Source organism: Monodelphis domestica, chromosome 2 (assembly GCF_027887165.1).
Source record: "Monodelphis domestica isolate mMonDom1 chromosome 2, mMonDom1.pri, whole genome shotgun sequence".
In the NCBI taxonomy this organism is placed as follows: domain Eukaryota; kingdom Metazoa; phylum Chordata; class Mammalia; order Didelphimorphia; family Didelphidae; genus Monodelphis; species Monodelphis domestica.
This window is the reverse complement of record NC_077228.1, coordinates 403,204,162-403,225,426: the sequence shown is the minus strand read 5'-3', so window position 1 is coordinate 403,225,426 and position 21,265 is coordinate 403,204,162. Positions and strand designations below refer to the sequence as shown.

At 35.4% G+C, this 21,265-nt stretch overlaps 1 protein-coding gene across 10 annotated transcripts in view; it reads right to left on the bottom strand.

The window, feature by feature from the left end:
- The window catches only part of L3MBTL3 (L3MBTL histone methyl-lysine binding protein 3), a 176,203-nt gene that overhangs the window by 6,617 nt on the left and 148,321 nt on the right, over nucleotides 1-21,265 (bottom strand). For all 10 annotated transcript variants that reach the window (XM_007484546.2, XM_056818760.1, XM_056818759.1 and 7 more), the window contains 3 exons: nucleotides 6,560-6,645; nucleotides 1,050-1,219; nucleotides 764-826 (listed from right to left, as the gene is read on the bottom strand). In XM_007484546.2, the coding sequence (XP_007484608.2) occupies nucleotides 764-826; nucleotides 1,050-1,219; nucleotides 6,560-6,645 (319 nt within the window). The remainder of the gene's footprint in view (nucleotides 1-763; nucleotides 827-1,049; nucleotides 1,220-6,559; nucleotides 6,646-21,265) is intronic.

The following is a 21,265-nucleotide window of genomic DNA, read 5'->3' as shown; positions in this document are numbered from 1 at the left end:
GGTAACAAATAGATTGTACTAGTATCACTCTAACCCCAAAATGGGCATTTCCTAAAGTGGATGGAAGGAAATAAAATTATAATTATGAATGGATTAAACAGGCATGATTAAGAAAATACAGGTTAAGAAAAACATTAAGAAATGTGGTGTTTCAATCTATCCTTTAAAAAATATACTCATGGTTCATTCTACTCAAAGGTTTCCTCCTCCTCCCCCTTCTTTTACACTTTCTTAGAAAGGATAGTTCAGAGTAGGGAAGGTGTGGGAGCTTAGGCGGGAATACATTCAGAAAAAAAAAGATGTAAAAACAATCTATCAATTTCTCTCTCTCTCTCTCTCTCTCTCTCTCTCTCTCTCTCTCTCTCTCTCTCTCTCTCTCTCTCTCTCTCACACACACACACACACACACACACACTACATACATATATATACATATTTATGAAATTTTCACACACATAATACAATAAACCCCATAAATTTAAATTAATTCTTACATTATGTCATATACTATACAAACACATTCCATTAAAGTGTGCCTATTACTACATTACTGAGCTAATATAATAGGATTTAACAATCTTAATTTACTCTAAGAAATTTATATAAGTTTATTAGTCCTACTCATTTAGGGAATTAAAATTAACTTAGTAATTTACAATCCTATTAGCCATATTCCCATTCTCCCTTGACCCTACCACTTACCCTAGCATTTCAGGATTCTAAATGCATTAAACCCCCTGAAAGAATTGAATAGAATACTTACCTCATCCTTAAACACCTTGCCATGTTCTTCACACCCAGGTAAGCTCTGTATAAACTCTGACACCTGCCCAAAAAAATCACATCAAAATTCCAAGTTTCACAACTAAGAATTTGAATGTTTTTGACTCAAAATATTTAATATAATGGCTCTAATTACCCATCCTGGGCAAAAAAGTGAGGGGTCCACTATGTTCTTTAAGGGGGAAAAACACAAGGATCACCCTTCATTACTCTTCTCTCACCTTCCTCTCCCTCCCCTCACAACCTCTAAAGAAATTAAAGTGTACCTCATCTGTGCTCCACTTGGAAACTTTACTGGCAGGAATTCCAGCCACAGTTGGAAGAAGTTTGCTTTGCTGTTCCCATCGCAGAGGCAGACATGGAATTGGTGACTTAAAGGAGAGGAAGACAGCTGACCGACGCTGAGCCTGCTGCGAACTTGGCTCTGCTCCTATACCTGGCCAGTAGACAAACAACACATGGTAAATTACTTGCTGAAATGAAGACAGACCCATGAAGATACAGACAGACATACACACACACACGGACAGATCATCTGGAATATGCTGATTTCACTAGAATTTTATTCTGATTTGCTTCTGAAATACAGGATATCTAATGTATAATAAATTCACTTTTCTTCAATATAACGGAAATTAAATATTCCCAAATTTTCAGTTTTGTGATTACTTCTCAACCAGAATTTAATAAGCATGAACTGCTCTAAAGTGCTAGAAAGTTTCATTTGAAAAGACTGAATATAGAGACCTTTATTTGAAAAACTAAATCTCCCAGGAGCATATCATTTACTGTCCTATAAAGAACACTGGCCTGGAGGTTCTTTCTAGTCCCAGTTCTTTCAGTTGTTACCTTGAGCAAATGATTTAATATTTTTTGGTCCTTAGTTTTCTCATCTGTGCAATGTGTTAACTGTACTAAATGAACTCTGAGATCCTTTTTAGTTTTAAAGCTCTTATAATCTTTGATTTAAAATACAATGAACAATGAAAAGAAAGTGTACTTGAAAGGGTAGAGCACATCCTCTAAGTGACTCAGAGATCAAACATCAATACACATGGAAAAATATGGAAAATAGTCCTAACATTCCTCTCTGTTTTGCCTAAGAGATGAGCATTTATTTGAATTGCAGTATTTTTAAATGAGTTCACAAGTAGTACCTGTCATATAGAGATGACAAGTATCCTATGAACTAACTGGAATGCGACAGTGTCAAATTCCTACAAAACGTGCATTGGTTTGCCTGCAATACAATAAACTTTGACATTTTCTATTTTCCAAAACTTTTTCATCCGTGCTTTTCATCAGTGCTTCTACTGTTTGCTCCATCTCTGCAGGTAACTCCATTTTCACCTTTCCCTGTTAGGTGCTGTGTTGGTCACACTTTGTTTGTATTCCTCCTACACCAGAACTAGAGCCACGGTGACTACAAAGACAGGATCAGCTCAAAGTTTTCAGAGTATTCACATCTGCCTAGTCAGGTGTATCTTTCATCTCATGCTATAAAAGTAGAACTCATACGACAAAATCCTCATCTTTGATTTAGATAAACCAAATGATATCTTCTGACATTTTTTCTAATTTCCAATTTCTGCCTCTTCTCATTTTAAAAATATCTGGACCCTTTGCTTATCTGTGTATAACACATGATAATGAATTATTTTTTGACAGATGGAGTGATAGAAGAGAATTAATCTGATTCCTAAGCCAGATTCAACATCTTTGCTATAGAAGCTGCAGAAACAAAAGCCAATTGTTAGGTACATTACAGTGTAATAGGATAAACTGGCATCTAATTGTGGGAGATTTCATTTTGGATTACATGGGGGAAAAAATTACTCCATGTTTTGGTTTTAATATATGGCAGAGTCCAGGATAAATTAAAGTGGATTTTGGATTATAGTATTAGCATAATGCTAACCCCTCCCCCCACAAATCTATGTATTGATATAGAGAATAACATTCTCTTTTATATATTATTGTAGCATTGGCCATACCATGCTTATGGGTCCCTTTCCTCCCAAATGGCCAATTTATATAATATGATTTACTGAACTTTTCTGAGAACCTGGAAATTAAATTTTGGCAAAGGAAATGGGTTCAAACTGTTTTCACACCTCAAACTAGACAATGTAAGTAAAATGTTATATAAGTAATATATATATGTGTGTGTGTGTGTGTGTGTATATATGTAAATTGTTGTTCTTTCTCCATTTGACTTCATCCTTTTTTATTTAGTTTTCCAATGGCAAAGGGATGAATTCCAAAAGGATACCTCTGCAGAGCTGTTTTAGTATTTAAAAATGTGTCATGTTGTATCTGTGGTGGAGGAGGTCTGGTGGTAAGCTCTAAAGGTTGTTTGTATGTTCTAGAAATGTTCAGGAAAACACGTTTTTTTCTATACAGCCTTGACATTATTTTTAAGGCTCATTAAAAATGAGTGCTGCCCTTTTAGTCAGGCTGCTATCACTCTAGATTAAAAAAATTCATTAGTCTTAAACCAGTTTCTAACTTGCCCCTCTCTTTTTTTCCTATTTGATGTAAAAATGCAAAACAACAATTTTGTAGGCAAATGGGGATTAAAATATTCAGTCTACCTAAACCCTGGGAAAAACTATACTAACTATATAATATACATTAAACTCACCCTGTTTTTTGAAAAAAAAAAACAACAATTTGACAAACTTTTATCATCAATGGAACTTCTTCAAACTAATTAAATTAGAGAAACCTCACAATATATTTTATTTAAAACCCTTACTCTTTCTCCTAGTAATAATTCTAAGACAGATGGGCAAGGGTTAGGCAAATAGAGTTAAGTGACTTGCCTAAAGTCACACAGCTAGGAAGTATCTGAGACCAAATTTGAACTCAGGTCCTCCTAACTCCAGACCTAGACACAAGACACTGTGCAACCTAGCTGCCCCCACAATACATTTTAAAGTAAGAAATTATAACTAATTTTTGTTTTAAAAAAATCTGAATAAAAAGGAAATCTGGGGAGAAAAATGATTTTGGTTTCTTTTTTATGTGTAAGCAGATCTGCTCAGAATAAGGTGGGTGAAACAATCAGCCTTTTCAAACATGTTTATTTCTCAGTAAGGTGTTGTTATTGAGGTACTTGTATGTGATTTCCAATGTCTTCACACATCTCCTCCCTCTTCCCCCAACTTTTATAGGCCTCAAACAAGGAAATGGTGTGGGAAGCCCCATGTGTGTGTGTGACTCACGTACACAGGAGTCAGAGCCAAGGTGTCAAAACCAGCCTGTCTCTCAGGTCAATATTTTAAAATAGTGCCCAGTGTAAGGATGACATTAGAAAATATTGCTTTATTAGTTTAGGGATAAGAAGTAAAGTGGCTGGTTTGAGAAATGAACTGGAGTTTGAAGCAGAGCTGGGAGAGCTCTGTTAATTTCAGATGTGACAGTTATAACCATTTTTCTATGTCAATTACTCTCTGGCAGTTGGGAGTTGGTCTCTGGCAGCTGGCAGAGACACACTCTCGGAGACTCTCTATCAGGGCTGGAGGAGGTAACATCTTTGCCTCTCTCTGTCTGAGAGAAAGATCTGCAGGAGCTCAGTGTTTTCCTTTCCCAACTTAGGAAACACTACTGAATATCTATTGTGGTTTTATAGATTAACTCTGAGAAGACCAAAGAAAAACTTGGTCTTTGGTTTGGACTCTGACAGACTCAGAGTCCTAACTTGATTCTTGTTGAGACTCAACCAGCTAGCCTTTGTTATTTTATACTTTGAAGGCAAAGTTAAGATTTATAAGGATAATGGTGGTAGTTTTTATTTAGATAGTATAAATTTGGGTTAGTCAGATCAGGGAGGATTAGTGTAAAATTTGGGTTAGTCAGATCAGGGAGGATTAGTGTAGTCTGTGAAACACAGGAGAAGCAGTTCCTTGCAGAACCTGGGAGTTAATTTGGGTGGATTTAGAATTCCTTAGAATTAGAAATCCTTTATTTATCTTTATATGTTTCAACAAACATTTTGTGTTTATAATAAGAGTCTCTTTAGTGTCCTTGCGCCTGGCCCTGAAGGGAAGTTCACATTTGAGCTTCACTTCATCACTGAGATTACCTCTATCAAAAGTATCTGAACAGTTTGAACCTGATTGGCGAGTTAGTTTTGAAAAGTTTTGAACCTATATTTTGAACACTTTTTCCATGCAAATATTTTATTTTTATAACTCTTCAAAATTTATTTTTACACCAGCCAACTTCCTGTAGCCCCCACCCCCAACCCGAGTCTCCCAAAGGCATCCTGTGTGCCTGGAGCTCTGTGAGCAGTGTCTCTACTTCGGGGTTCCAAATCATTCTCTTTTCCCATCCAATAGAACAGGCCAGTAGAGAAGACAAGGACCTGGGCTCACAGGAGGCAAACTTCAGGAGAAGCTTGGGAAGGGACAGTGGGGTAGAGGTGAGAGAAGCCCACAAGTCAGCCTGACAGCTGGTACACAGGCACAGGGTGTGGTTCATAGCCCATAAGAGTGAAAATGGCACCTCTTCTGATCTCTGGGCTTGGAGTGACCCTAAAGTCTAAATTCCATAAGCAGTTGAATCCTGACCCTTAGGATGAGTGAAAAAACTAAAGATCTATCTAGGAATACGTTGATTTAAATATATATGCATACATATTTAAATGTGTATATATATATATATATATATATATATATATGGATATAAGCTTCTATCAGTATTTGGAAACCTAATTTAAAAACAGTATAAAAATGGTAAATTAGGAAATTCCATTTTATGTGAATAGCTTACATTTTATTTTGACGTTTATTAAATGGTTAAAAAAAATTAGCTCTTTTAATACACTGAATGGTAACTTAGTGATCTGGAAGAATAAACAAGCCTTCACAATGGAGCAATTTTCTGCCCACTTAAATGATCAGACTCAATAAGTATCAATAAGATGTTGATAACAACAAGGAATATGATTATTAAGTTAATTTTTAAATTTGCTCAACTAAAATTAGATAAAAAAACACAAAACATCAATTATGGAACACATCATTTACATGAGAGCAGGAATATTAAAAACCATTCTTGTGTCTTGTATAATTGAAAATAAAAATGCATATGCAAAGTTGAAGTATCCAACAAGCACTTAGGCAAATGTAAACTACACAATCAGACAGATGTATTATTTAAAAAATCTCAACAATTACATATAAATTACATATGGAATCCATAATTTTAATATTTTCTAATCTGATTAAAAATGGAACAGTTTAAAAGTAAAAAGTCTTTAAAACTGGATCCAGCATAATTTGGAATGTAAAATTTGAGGTATAGAATCAATGATCACTCAAGAGATTTATTTTAATGAAGTAAAAATTACGTTAAGTAAGTTTGAACTGATATTTTGTTTTTGTTTCAATAAAGAGAAAATATTTAAGATGAGTTTTGAAAATATAGATGAAGATACAACAGGAAGATCCCCATAAAATACTGTCCAGAATAGGGGGAAAGACTAATCACATTATATTGCTCCCTGAAGTTAAAGCAAGTTAATTTTCAAAGTATAGTTATTATAATCAGTGGGCATGATCTGGCCCATAATAAAATTAAATCTGTGTAATAAAGTATCACAAATATACTTTATGTGTAACTAATTACTGACTTTTACAATCTACAAACCAAACTGATTTTATGTTTAATTTGGGAAATAATATTAGAAATCCAGTTTTGCTACTTAAGATTATCAACATAAAATCAGTGTCCTGAAAATAGGCCAAGAATATAGGAATTCCATAGATACCTTTGGTTTGATTTGGAGTTCTCACTTCACTTTTTATTCCTTCTTCACATTCTTCCTTGATAGGCTTCTCTTCAATTTGCTGTTCTCTGGTAAAAAGAGGTGTTTCATTGATTTAATACAATTAATAAAATATTATAAATATTTATTCACAGCACCATTCACATTTTGTCAATATTGTGGGGGAGAAAAATCACAAAGAAACTAAAAATCAGCTCCAGCAAAGGTGCTCAATAAATTCTACATAACACAAATGGTCACAGTAAGGGATTAGACAAATCTATTTTTCTTCAAAGACACGCTTTATTTACTTTTCAAGAAAAAAGTTGACAATTTTCTTTTTATTATTTATAAAGGTAGATAGATAGTCCAGTTTCTCATTTCATCTACAAACAGGCTAATTTTGTGTATGTGTTATTTCATTCATCTTGTACTACTAGGATACTCTTATGGAATCAATTCCTAAGTTTTAGAGTTTAGCTATAGATTGGTATTCAGCCCAATGAGTGTACACCAATTTAGACCCAGACCAATGTCACTTCATCTTTAATCTACTGGATTCCAGGAGATAGTCAAAAAGGAGATGAGGGTCATTTTATCTTTAACATACAAGATCCATCTCTTGTTTTGGGATAACCCAGGACCACTCCAAAACTGGAGTGTAATTACTGAGTCTATGCCTATTCAGAGACCATTACCCTCAAGTCAGAGCCAAAAATCAGTCATATATATATATATATATATATATATAATTATTTTAAATGTCTTTTCTACTAAATCCTTCTACGATCAGATAAAATTCTTTGACTTTTAAATCTTTCTCTTCTGAATTTTCTGACATAAAACATAGTGACACAAATCTATATGATTTAATGCCTTATCATAACAGTCTACTTTCCATTATTAGTTGTTTGCTATGTTAGTGTGCCAGTTATTATGCTGGGCAGTAGAGCTGCAAATACAAAAGTTAAGAGTCTGTCCATAGGGAGTTTATTTCTAATAGGGCATGACAACAAATACAGGGAAGTGATGGCTGGGAAAGGTCATTTTGGTCTAGGGCCATCATAGGGGTTGTGAATAAAGACATAGGGAAGCATATTAGAGCTCCTGTTCCAGTAGCAATGGTAAGAAATGGTTTGATTACTATTCTCACAAAAAGATCAAAAGGATAGATCATACTTCTAGTATTTTTAATTAATTTAAAAATATTTTTAAGTGTGATTAAAAACTTTAGAAAAAAGTCATACAATGGACAGTTCTGAAAAGACTCTTTAGTTCTGTTTACAAAGGTATTTATTTTATTCTGAACTTCTGACTACAGTAACAAGACAAAGCACTTACAAGTGCTAAGCATACATTAAATACTCAAGAAAATAATTTCCTACAAGGATACTTTTCAGCAAGAACTTCAATCACCTGAGGTTAAGTTTTTCAGCTGATCTCCAATTGCTACAATTTAGGAAAAAAACCCATCTCAAATTGGACTGATTTAACTATCATTTTAAATCATTAAATACAACATTCAGAAGAAATTAATTTTATCATAAGTGATAAGGGGTGAAAAAGCTACTTTATGATTAACTATTTAACTACCTGATGATGAAAAAATTCTTTTCTGAGACATCTAATATTCTTTATTCTTAGTGACCTGCATGTAGAATCACACCTTAGACCTCACCAACACTACTTCCAGGATCTAGAACCCTGAAATTCCCTGATCCTACCCTTTTAGCCTTTTCTCTCTCTTTCTCTGCCTCTTTCTTCATAAACCTCCACTTTATCCTCACTAAGACTTTTCATCCTTCCAACACTTGTTGTTTTCACAGTCTAGCATCCCTAGTCTGGCCTCATTATCTTCCTTTTGTACTGTACAGTTACCAAGGTGCCTTCTGCCACAACCCCACCTTGAGTCCTTTGTTCCCTTGCTCCATTGTTTATGCCTCCCCATCATTAACTGTGTCTACAACTTCTGACTACTTTGCTCACAGTCCTGGGCTGCTGAGCATCTCTAAAGGAAGGCACAGTTATGGGATGGAGAAGAGTGCTGAGGCTCCCTCACAGAAGAGAGCACAGGCCTGGAGAGCAGTGACTACCCCTCTCCTTAGATCACACCATCATGAAAGAACTGAAAACTTGTAGATCTAAAAGAACTAATTCTGAAAATAGTAGCACAAAAAATATGGGGAAAAAATTTGTAGCAAATCTCTCTGATAAATGCTTCACTTCTCAAATATATAGAGAACTAAGTCAAATTTATAAGAATGTAAGTCATTTCCTAGGTGATGAAGAGAGTGTCCCTTCCACACTGGGAAAAGAGCCCAACTTTAACATAAAAGTAAAAGTCAAGAAGTGGGCTGTGAAAACCCCTCAAAAAGAACCTAATCAAGAAAGTGTGAGGGTGTGAGGTATAAGTAAGACAAACTCAGAAGAAGGCAGTGAAATCAAAACAGCTACATGCAGAGCCTCAGAGAAAAATGTGAATTGGACACAAGCCCAAAGACTTCCTATAAGAGCTCAAAGAGGATTTTTAAAAAATTAAATAAGAAGTAGAGCTAATAGAATAAAATGACAATTCTACCTAAATTATTTAACAGAGCCATACATATCAAACAACCAAAAATTATTTTATAGAACTAGAAAAAATCCTTACAAAATTCATCTGGAAGAATAGAAAGTCAAGAAAATCATGGGAATCCATAAAAACAACAAAAATGTAAAGGTGGCCATGCTGTCCCAGATCTCAAACTCTATTACAAAAGAGCAATCATCTAAACAAAGTCATACTGGCTAAAAAATAAAATGGTAGATTGTGGGAATAGATTACACTCACTGATAAACCCAAAGATCCAAATTTTGGGGACAAAAATTTAGTATTTGACAAAAATTACAAACTAGAAAGCAATTTGGCAACAACTAGGTGTAGACCAGTATCTTACACTGTATATACAAAGACAAGGTCAAAATCAGCACATGATATAGACATAAAGGATGATATTATAAGCAAATCAGGGTAGCATGGGACATCTTACCTGCAACATCTATGGATAAGGGAAGGATTTATGACTAAACAGGAGGTAGAGAAGTTCATAGGAAAGAAAACAGATAATTTCAATTACATTAAATTACAAGGAAACAAAGAACTGGGAAAAAAATTTACACCTTTTCTCTAATAAAGGCCTCATTTCTTCATCACATAGAGAACACCAAGTCAAATTTATAAGAACGAAATCCATTTCTCAGTTTATGAATGATCAAAGATTATGAAATAGTCAGTTTTTAGAAGAATAAATCAAAGCTATCTATATAGGAAAAAATGCTATTAATCATTACATTATTATTTTTAAATCCTTACTTTCTATTTTAGAATCAATATGAAATACTGGTTTCTCCAAGGCAAAAGAGTAGTAAGCACTGGTAAATGGGGTAAGTGACTTGCCCAGAGTTAGACAGCAATGAAGTGTCTGAGGTCATAGCTGAATCCAAGATTTCCCGATTCTAGGCCTGACTCTATCCCCTGAGCCACCTAACTGCCCCTCTAAATCATTATTTATTAGAAAAAAGCAAATTAAAACAATTGTGAGGTACTACCTTAAACCTATTGATTGGCTAATGTGATAGAAAAGGAAAATAACAAATGTTGGAAGGAATGTGGAAAAAACCCAAAATATTAACGCACTGTTAGTAGAACTATGAACGGATATGCAACCAGTCTGGAGAGCAATTTGGAAATATACCCAAAGGTCTCTACAACTGTGTATATCCTTTGGTCCAACAATATAATTATAAGACCTATATTTTTAAAAAAAATCAAAGAAAAAATGAAAGAAGTCCTAAATGTACAAAAAATACTTGTAGCAGGTCTTTCTGTGGTGGCAAAGAAATGGAAACTGAAGGTATGCCTGTCAAGTTGGAGAATGGCTGAATTAGCTATAGTGTATGAGTCATGGAATACTACTGTGTTATAAGAAGGGAAGATAGGATGCTCTTAGAAAATCTTGGAGAGACATATGAATTTATGCAAAGTTAAGGAGATCATTATACACAAAACAGCAATATTGCATGATGGTCAACTATAAATGATTTAACTATACAATGACAAGATATAATTCTGAATGATTTAGGATGAAAAATGAATTCTAAACTCAGAGTGAAACATGCATTTTTACTTTCTTTTTCTTTTTTGGTCTGTGTTCTCTTGCAAAATGGCTAATTTGGAAAATATATTCTGTGTGCCTACACATGTATAATCTGTGGTAGGTAGAACCAAATGGATTCTTGGAAGTTTGGGAGGCACTGGAAATTTGAGAAAACTCCAAGGTTGTAAATCTATGCAAGAATGATTGGATCCCTGAAAGAAATAAGGAAGCTGGAGTAAGGGTGGGGACAATAAAAGTGGATTTTGTGTTGAATATGTAGAGTGGTTCTGGTCCGGGATGTGGCCTCCACTGACCCTGAATCTTGAGATGAAAATGGGCCCATTCCCATGTGGTAAATGAGCATAACCACAGACAGACTTGTAGACAAGAAACTCAAAAGCCAGGATGCTCCACTCATCACCCCAGGAGACACCTGAGAGGTAGCACATGCCCCAAACACATCTGCTGTGCCTCTGGAACACTGTCCTTGCAAATGGTCCTTCTCCAAATGGACTGCCCAAGATTCTCAAAACACACAGGCTCCACATCCTTCCTGAAATCCCTGGAGTGCCACGGTCTTTTGTAAGCAGAACTGCCGTAATTCCTCGATCCCTGCTAAACTATCCACTTCTCCCTACCCAGGCCTCTTCTGTAATTTTCTCCCATTACATGGATACTGAGTTTTATCCTTTTCAGTAGAAAATATAAGGAAGATCCAAGTACTCTTCTATTGTATCAATGTAGCTCTACTTTAGATGGGGTTATATTTGTTAAAAATCCAAATGGCAACTTCCAGGCTAAAATGGCCACAGAGTAGAAGCAAGGGGCTTCCTCTCCTCATCAGCTACCAATATAAAGCACCTCAAAAGGCCAAAAACCAAAATCAGAAGGCGAAGGGACTCTACCATAGGATGCAGCCTTGAAGGTAGGCAGAGTTTGGGCATTTCCACGCTATAAAGGAGGTAAAATGACTCCTATCAAAGTGCAAGATGATCACCCCTCTCCCACTCCACCTATGGCGCCAAAGTCAAAGCTAGCACAGGGCAATCACTAGGTTTTCAGAGGGGTTGGCTGAGGACACCACAGACTTACCCCAGAGAACAGCAAAACTTGGGACCCCAAGAGGCTGAGGAATGCGGAGACTGGGTGCAGAGATAGGACAGAGAAGGGCTGCCCACAGCACATGTGGCAAAGACTGAAAAATAGCCTCAGGGCAAAAACCTGCTCTTTAGCTCAATACACAGAGAGTTTGCCATCTTTACTCAGCCTTCTGACTGGACAGGGAAGAAAAAAACTAACACAAGCAATGGCCACCAACACCCAAGAACTATAATCTACAACTACCAAAATAAAATAAGAAAAAAAAATCTTGACCCTGGATAATTTCTATGGAGGAAAACTCCAGACTACAGAAGAGATAGCAGAGGACAACAAACAAGCAAACAAATCCAAACCTTCCCCCACAACCCCCCCCCCCAAAGGAAATTGGTCACATGCTTTCCAGGAACTCAAATTGGAGTTCAAGAACCAAGTAAGTACAACAGAAGATACTTGGCAAAAAAAAAGGGAAATAGTTCAAAAATAAAATAATAGTTTAAAAGACAGAGTCTCCCACTTAGAAAAAGAAGCCCAGAAATCACATGAAATGATAAGCAAATTGGAGATCAGAACTGACCTTCTGGAAGCCATGAAAAGCAGGATAGACCAAACTGAAAAGTAAAAATCAAAAGATCATAGCTGAAAACCAGTCTTTAAAAACTAGAATTGGGCAAGTAGAAGCTAATGATCTCACAAGACAGCAAGAATTAATAAAGCAGAGTCAAAAGAATGACAAAATAGAAGGAAACATAAAATATCTCATTTAGAAAATTACTGACTTGGAAAACAGTCGAAGAAAGACAATTTGAGAATCATAGGTCTACCTAAAAACCTAGAAAAAAACAGAAACCTTGACATCACACTATAAGAAATTATCCAAGAAAACTGCCTTGATATTGTTGAACAAAAAATCCAAATGGCAGGATAAATGCATAAATCTCTTCTACTGCTTTAAATGGAATCTAAGGAGTCTCCTATGTAGTAGCCGAAATATATTCCTAAGAACAATTTAAGGGCAAGGAAGAAAGGGAAAGGAAGTGTCTCCCAAACTTTCTGTAGGCTTGTTTTGTTCAAAGAGAAGCAAAATGATAACTGCTATCTTTAGTTATATTTTGTATTTTTTCATCATACAGTATTTCAATTTTTACTTTTCATATCTTAACTGAAGTTAATTTCAAATTATTTTGTGTTGTACCCCAAGAAAATATGAATAAAATGCTTGATTTTCAAAAGAAAGCTAGACAACTAGACATATACATGTAAAAATGTGTATATATATGTTGTAAAATTGAGATTTGAGCTCTGGACTCCATTCCCCAGCCCTCTAATCTCACTGAATTCTCACCTGGGACAAGAGCAAAATTTTATTTAAAGGGTCTTCCCCATAGGCGGGGTCTCTTTACTTCCTGTCTCCGCTGGCAAACAGACGCGCCTCATGATGTGAGTGAAATTTTCGGTGGGCCTTATGGCCCTCCTGGCACGTGCCTTTTCTTACTTGTATATTCTTAAATTCTCAACCTTTAATAAACCTCATAAAATATAATACTCCTTGCAGAGAGAAACTAATTTCTACCTGCCTCAGTCTCCCCTAAATTTTAATTTTTACAATGTATACATATATATACACACACACACACACTAATATTTGCCTCTGAAACTTTGAAAGAACTAGGATTTTATCAGCAAAGATGCTCCCCATCGGCACAGATGGCAACTCCTCCAAATGTTCATGTCTTGTGCTTCGTTTTTAAGTTTTTCTATTAATCCTTCATTGAGATTCCACCTCCAATACATTAAAGATCTTTCTCTCAATTTTTGTTTTTTAAATTAGTAATGTGAGCAAAAATGCAGCATAGCATAATGAATAGAGGGATGGCCTTGGGAGAGTCATAAAGACCTGAATTCTAATTCTATTCTACACTTACTAGATCTATAACCATGGATAATAAACCCAGGAAAGTCTTCTCACTCTCCTTCTCCTCCAAACCTCTTTACAACTCTAAACAAATTAATATAAATATAAGTATTATATAAATCATAAATCACTACATATAAATTTTGTCATATACACTTGAAATTATGAGATGTAGATATATATATATTATAAATAAATGCATATATATGTCATTTTAAAATACTTTTAAAAAATGTGATATTTTCCTCTAAATCAAAATATGGATAACAAGAGATTTTTTCTTTCTATCATATTTCAAGGTTAAGATTCTGTTCTAAATCAAGTCTAATATATTCAGGCTGATAGCACATTTGCTATTATGAAGAATTAAACTTAAGAGTTGAGACTACATATTAATGGTACCACTGACACTGCCATTTGATTGTGTTAAAAGTAAAAACTACCATCTCTAATTTAGGAGAGAAGATGCTAGTGTTTCCATAAGTAAGGAGCCCTACTTTCTGCTTGCACTAAAAATTGGTTTCTCTCTTGGGATTCCAAACCTCTTAAATAATGTCCCCATTTTATTCTGACATTTTCTCAGATGGAATTGTTATAGAATTTTAGTTAAAGCTCTACTTACTAAAGAATATTAGTTAGCATCTAACTAAAACATACTTAAATCCAAATAGGCCTTCTTAACTGAGCTACATTGCTTCACTGACCTATAATTCTCTTCTTCGTAATTATGTATTACATTCTGGATGTCCTACTATGGAACCTTAATTATGCATCTGAGTAAATATTAGTGAGACAAACATTACAGCAGTAAATATAAAGGCTTTAGTTTTGAGGGGTTTTTTTTTTTTGCTACATAAAATATAAATCTCCAGCCTCATTTGGTTGTTCATATAAAATGAATACCCAGTGAGCTACAGGGTCAGGGCATAAACCTATGTCAATGGGGGAAAAAAAAACAACAGGGAATAGAATTTTTCTTGATGGTCAGGGATGCATCGACACTCAAAGGTTTGTAAATTAAGATCTAGAAGGGAACATGGAAATCATTTAGTTAAAAATATCTCTTGCTTCTCTCATTTTTACATGTGAGGAAATGGAGGCCCAGAGAAGTTCAGTCATTTGTTCAAGGTGGCCCAGCTGGTAACGATAATCTGCCACTTAAAAAGAGACATAAATGAGTATATAATTTCAGTGTTTGAAGTGCCCTATTCTACAAAATCTAAGCTCTCACTGTATGGTGCTTTCCTGAGGGGTGCCTTCTCCAGATCAAGGGGCCTGGGAACTCAGGACATCAAAAGGGCATCCATTCTCTCACTGGCCGGCTGTCACTAGTGAAACATTCTCATGCTGTGCCCCAGTCTGCTGCTTTAACTTCCAGCCATGAGCTGTAATGCTGTCCTCATTAAGAACAGAGAAAGAGAACAGAACACATTCTTTTCCACGTAGCATACTTCAAATATCTAAAAGCAGCAACGATATCCTCCTGTCTCAAGCAGTTTCTTCTCTATGAAGCTACCTCCCAATTGGGCACTCAGCACCACTTCTCTCCTGAACAATACAGTCCCACCATATCAACTGCCTATTAGACTTACAAACTTGAAATTCAACAAGCATGTATGAAGTAGTTACTATGTACCAGGTACAAACGCGTGCCTGAAACAGATTTCATGATCGTTGCCCCAATCTTCACAAGGTGGCAACTCCAACGCCCCACCCCAACCCCGCTGCCTCATCTCTCTGTCCACACCCAAGGCCATCCCTGAGGAGCTCCTGTTAGCTCTCCGCCCAAGAGCAGGAAAACGGTTCCTAATGCATCTCCTTGCTTGCGCATCCCCATGTCAAAGATGAGAGCAGAAAGAAGCCCAGCTCCAGCACTGACTACTAGAGCCCGGAGGTAAGTAAGCCTTCACGTTCCCAGGCCTCCATTCCTTCACCTGAAAGTCCTGCAGGCACCGTGTGTTCAGTGCCCTGAATCTGATTGGACCCAACATTTCCCCCTTTTGAAAAAAAAGAACAATGTTTCCCACCTTATTCTTCTGGACACTCTCCAATTCCAAACTTTTCTCCACATTCATTGACAATGACACTGTGAGTCCCCCCTGCAGGTTCTTACACTATGTTTAGCCTGGAATCTGAAGCTCATTTAGAGTCCTCTCTAATCCTCCACTCCCCTGGATTTCAACTTTTCTGAACAACTGACACTCTTATCTGAAGGGGAAATTCCTCTTTGCTAGAAAAGGAAAAAAAAACCTAATTGTAGTTCCAATTCTTCTCCTCTGTTAACATACTATTTGTCTGCAAACAGCAGGGGCTTATTTATTACTTGATTTTACAGTTACTTGAAATATACATTTTTTTCATTATCAATAACAATAAAACATTGTAACAACAGCTACAAAACAATAAATACCAGCAGCACCTGCAGTTCTACCTGGTTTCAACTCCAGGAACAAAGAGACCCCCAAACCCCCCACTCCCTCCTTTCCAGTCTCTTTTTGAGAGTTTTCTTCCCCTGTTAGATGATGGGAAGCTCTTTGAAGCCAGAAACTATGTTTTAAAATAAAGCTATTTCTTTTTTTTTACCAATTATATGTAATAACAAATTTCCACATAAGTTTTCTGAAGGTATATGATGTGAATTGTCCCTCTTCCTCCCACCTTTCCTGCTTCCAGACCTAGCACAGTCCTTCTTTTTATTTGTATTCCCCATGCTCAGTACACTATTTGACACACAGTAGACACTTAATAAAAGCTTGGTGACTTTCCACTGAATATTCGATTTGAATTATATCAGCAACAATAATAATAACCAGCATTTCTACAGTGATTTAAGGTCTGCAAAGTGCTTTACAGATATTACTTCATTATAGGTGCTATGATAATCCCCTTTGTACACATGTGGAAACTTGGTCAGGGGTAAGTGACAGTCCTCTACACATATTTTTATATACATGGAATGTTTAAGGAGCTTCAGCCAAAGCTTTTAACATTCCCAGTGCTAGACTTGGCACCTATCAACTGGGTAATGGTTGAATTGTGGTATATTAATGTTATCAAAAAGGCAGCTAGGAACCCAGTCAATAGATGCCAGACCTGGAGTCAGGAAGGCCCATCTTCTTGAGTTCAAATGCAGGCTTTGACACTAACTAGCTGTATGACCATGGGCAAGTCACTTAACCCTGTTTGCCTCAGGTCCCTCATCTGTAAAATGAATTTGAGAAGGAAATGGCATTTTCTTTGCCAAGAAAGCCCTAAACAGGGTCAGAAAGTGTCAGAAATGACTGAGAAACGACTGAACAACAAAATAATGTAATCAAAAGTGACTGTGGTATAAGATATAATAAATATGAAGAATTCCAAGAAATAATAGATGTATCTTGAAGAGGTGCCTCAAGAAGAAAGAAGAAAAAGTTATACACACCTTTGAGGTTACTACAGTAACTGAACAAAATGAAACCTAAGAGGTACCACAAAACACCATCTCAATCCTGGGGAAAAAGAAAACAAAACTCAACTCTCCTCTTAGCAGTTTCTCCATCAATAGAAGGTGAGGGTTGGACTACACTGCCTTCGAGGTGCCTGTGACTGTGGATGAAGAGCGGGCCACACTCTATAATACATGGTTGCTCTGTAAACTGGCCTTGCTCAGATGGCCATGTCACTGTTGCTGTGACAAGGAATCATTCAATAATGGAAATGAGTGATAGGGGAAATAGCATAAAAACAAAAGGCTAAAAGAAATACACCCACACATAAGATTCTGGATGAAAACACATATAGACACTTCAAACATTCCTGATAGCAGATTTACAAGTCCACAGCATTCATTTTTCTACTTAAAAAGGAAGTAAAAATGGACTAGAGAGAATTAAGATGGTAAATGCAATTGGACTAGATAAAAATTATACAGAGAAGATCCAGGCTAGAGGTGATACAGCTATGAACTGATTTACCAGGTATCTTCAAGAGAAAAATATACCAAATAAACATGAGGGAAAAATCAAAAGCCTTATTAAAAATCAAGAAAGGTGACCCAGAGAACATCAACAACTAATGACCTACATAACAACAATAACACCTAACTTTCATTCAGTGCTTACAATGTGCCAGGCACCATGCTTTATAATGACTATCTCATTTGATCCTCATAACAACCCTGGGAAGTAGGTCCAATTATTATCCTGCTTTACAGATGAGGAAATTGAGGCAAAACAAGTCAAATGTCTTGCCCTGGGTCGCACAACTGGTAACTCTTTACAGCCATATTTTAATACAGTTCTTTCTGACACAAATATCTACTTACCCACCAAATCAAAATCTTTTTGAAAGTTAATTAAACACAAATAATGGAGGTAATGGGGGGGGGGAAGCAGATTGCATCTTTATTATCTCACAAATGACGAAAAAAGGAAGAGAAAACTTGTTCCCATTGTCCCTACTCTCTGTTGATTAAGATTCTTTAAAAAATATACCAGAAATAACTCCATTCACTGACTCTTTAATAATAAATACAAGGCAAGACATAACATGGAGAGATGTGTGCCTGCCACATATATCTGGTACAGTGACAGAGGAGATCTGGAGTAGAATCTGGAGAGAAAAGGGGTTGCCTCAGGAGAGGGAGGTGTCCCAGAACTTTCTGTGTGGGGATGACAGGTCTATTTGAGAGCCATCAATATATGTTCATCCTGGGTTACATGCCTTACTTTCTATTTTTGGTATGTATCTTCAAAAAAAGAGTGGTTACTCTGCCTTCTTTAAAGGTCTTTCTATTTTCCTCTTCACCAATATTATTTTTGCCTATAGCGTCTGCTAATTTCATTTCTGGTTTACCCAATCTTCCTGGGTCATCCTTTCTTTTCACAAATCAACTAGCAGGGACTGAAAAATGTCACCAAATGGATGGGTGACAAAGTTCAGATGTATCTGAGCTCAAAGTAACATTACAGTGTGTTGAAGTTGCAGAGGCAGCCCCTGGACTCAGGGGCATGTCACCCTAACCACCAGCACTTCCTTTCATATCTCAGGTACAACAGGAGTTGTTTTTTGAAATTTTATTTTGGCTGGGGATGTGGTTGAAAATTACCTATCTTTTCTCTGCCACAACAACTTGGTTTGGATTTGTTGAAGCCACTTTAGAACTGAAACACAGTCAAAATGAGTAATTAACTGAAAAGTAACAGTTATCTGTGAATAAGAAAGCAAGAATTAAAGTACTAGTTTGGGGAACCATAAATTACAAAGAATTCTTGCTATACCTATAAGCAATTTGGTTATTCTTATTTTTAATCTCTTCACTTTATGACAGAAGTAACTTATAGTAAAGAAAAGGAAGAAAGGGATAAAGGGCAAATTGTGGCCAATAAGTTTTGAATTTCATTTCCATGGTTAGCATTCAAAGAATGTTCTACAAATGAACTTGCTTTAAGATGAAATGCAAGAACAATTTTATTTATGGTTAAATAGTTAATGGTTTTAAAACCGAGTCACATCACAAGCTAGCAGAATTACAGAGCTTATAGGGACCTTCCATATCAAATTATGCAAAATCTTTACTATTATGTTATTAGGTCAAAAAGTGTTTTCTTCTGTAGACAATAACAAAATTATTAAGGTTGCTTATTAATATGTAGTTTGTTAGTAAAGTATAAAATATGTGAAATGTTAACTATTTTGATATTAACAAGATACCAAAAAGAATCCCTCCAGGGTACACTATTAATTAATTAATCCTGTGAACAAATTAGAAGAGCTAACAAAAAATGAAATTTAGGTTATGAATGTATCTTCTATAAGAAGGCCAGAGCACTGAGAACAAAATATTTGTTTACAGAACTGGATGTTATTGCTTTTCTAGTAATTTTAAAGAGTCCAATGAATATGACGTTGATAGTGTTCAAAGAAATCAAATAAGATCTCTGCTCCAATATTGTTTCAACAACTTTAAAGACACCTAATAATAATACATATAGAACTTTCTCCTTTGCACTTTGAATAGTTGCCTTGATATCAGAGCAATTGGCACCAGAGAGACTGGAGCATTTAACTAAAATTAACACTATGGCTATTATACACAAATGCACCAATTTGATTCAAAATTTCAATAAATGAAATAGTTAAGGATTTTATGTATTCTTATCTGATAATAACTCAACAGAAATCAGGATGAGGTTTAAGAGTAACAAATTAATTTCTATTTGCTTTTGAAAATTCTTTCAGTAAACTTATTTAAATGACTTTGTATGGACAAGAATTAGATAATATCTCCAAAATTAAAATATGCTTTACTTAATTTCAAATGAGCTCTAAATTTCATAGATTTGGAGCCTGAAGAGACTTTAAAAGTTTTCTAGTCCAAATCTCTTATTTTAAACAGATGAGGAAATTGAGTTTATGTAAGAAAAATAAAAGGCTTGCTAAAATAGGAGGTATTAGAAACATCCAAAACTAATCCTAGGAAAAGTTTCTTTAGGGTGTTTACAATGAAAATGACTTGCCCAAGGTTTTATGGGTGATAAAAAGTAGCACTGGCATTTCCATTCAAGTCTTTTTGTACCAAATGCAGCCTTTCTTCAAACTAATAGTTTTAAGTAAGCAGTTACATATACTTATAAATATATGTTTACTTTATTCTATGCATTTCAACAAAATGAGGTTTAAAAATTTATTATGTGTAAGAGCATTCAAAAAGATCACAGAATGAAAATGACCGGGAGTTCCTGAAAACTATGACAGGAAGAGCATTAAGCCTAGATAGACTAGCTTCAGATTGTGTGCTACATGAGAGCTACCCTAACTAAATGTAGAGTGCTCATCAAGAGAAGACTGGCCTCTAGGTGAATAATGTCTTGTCTATGATAAAAAAAAACCTAAGAAATAATAAAAATGATAAATGGTGTGAGGCCCATGTAATTCTGCAGAGACAGTGGTAGGAAAATGGACAGAAGAAATGAAGAATAACAATTTCCATACAAATTCATTTTCATAAAAATTAATTTAACTATTAGACTTCTAATTATGAAATTTTCATCCAATAATAAGTATTAGATACTGGGGGAATTAAACCATGTGAATAATGACATTTTCACTAAAAATGAAGAAAGAAGGTATATAGAAGTTTCAGCTCCATAGAAAAACAGTCCATAAAAAATTATTACCTCCTTGTTAAATTTATTATTATTATATGTACTTTAATTATATTCAAGTGCTACAAATGGATAATCATATGCCCAATTGAGATTGGGCTGGACTATATTTGGAAAACTGCTCAAATTGCAGAATACTATAAATTGGTTAGTCATTATATAGTTATTAAGTATCTATTACATACCAGGACCTGTGCTAAGCACTAGGGATATAAATGCAAAAGAATGGGGATTATAATATTAAAAAAAACCTTTGGACAAACAAAATACATTCTGTAAGGATAATATTAAAAAGTTAAGTATTATATCATTAGTTTCAAGGTTAAAGAACAGAGTAATTCACTGCAGAAAAAATTGGATTTTTTGGAAGAGATCTGAGGCAAAGTTCACAGGAATTCTGAGAGAGAGAGAAGAT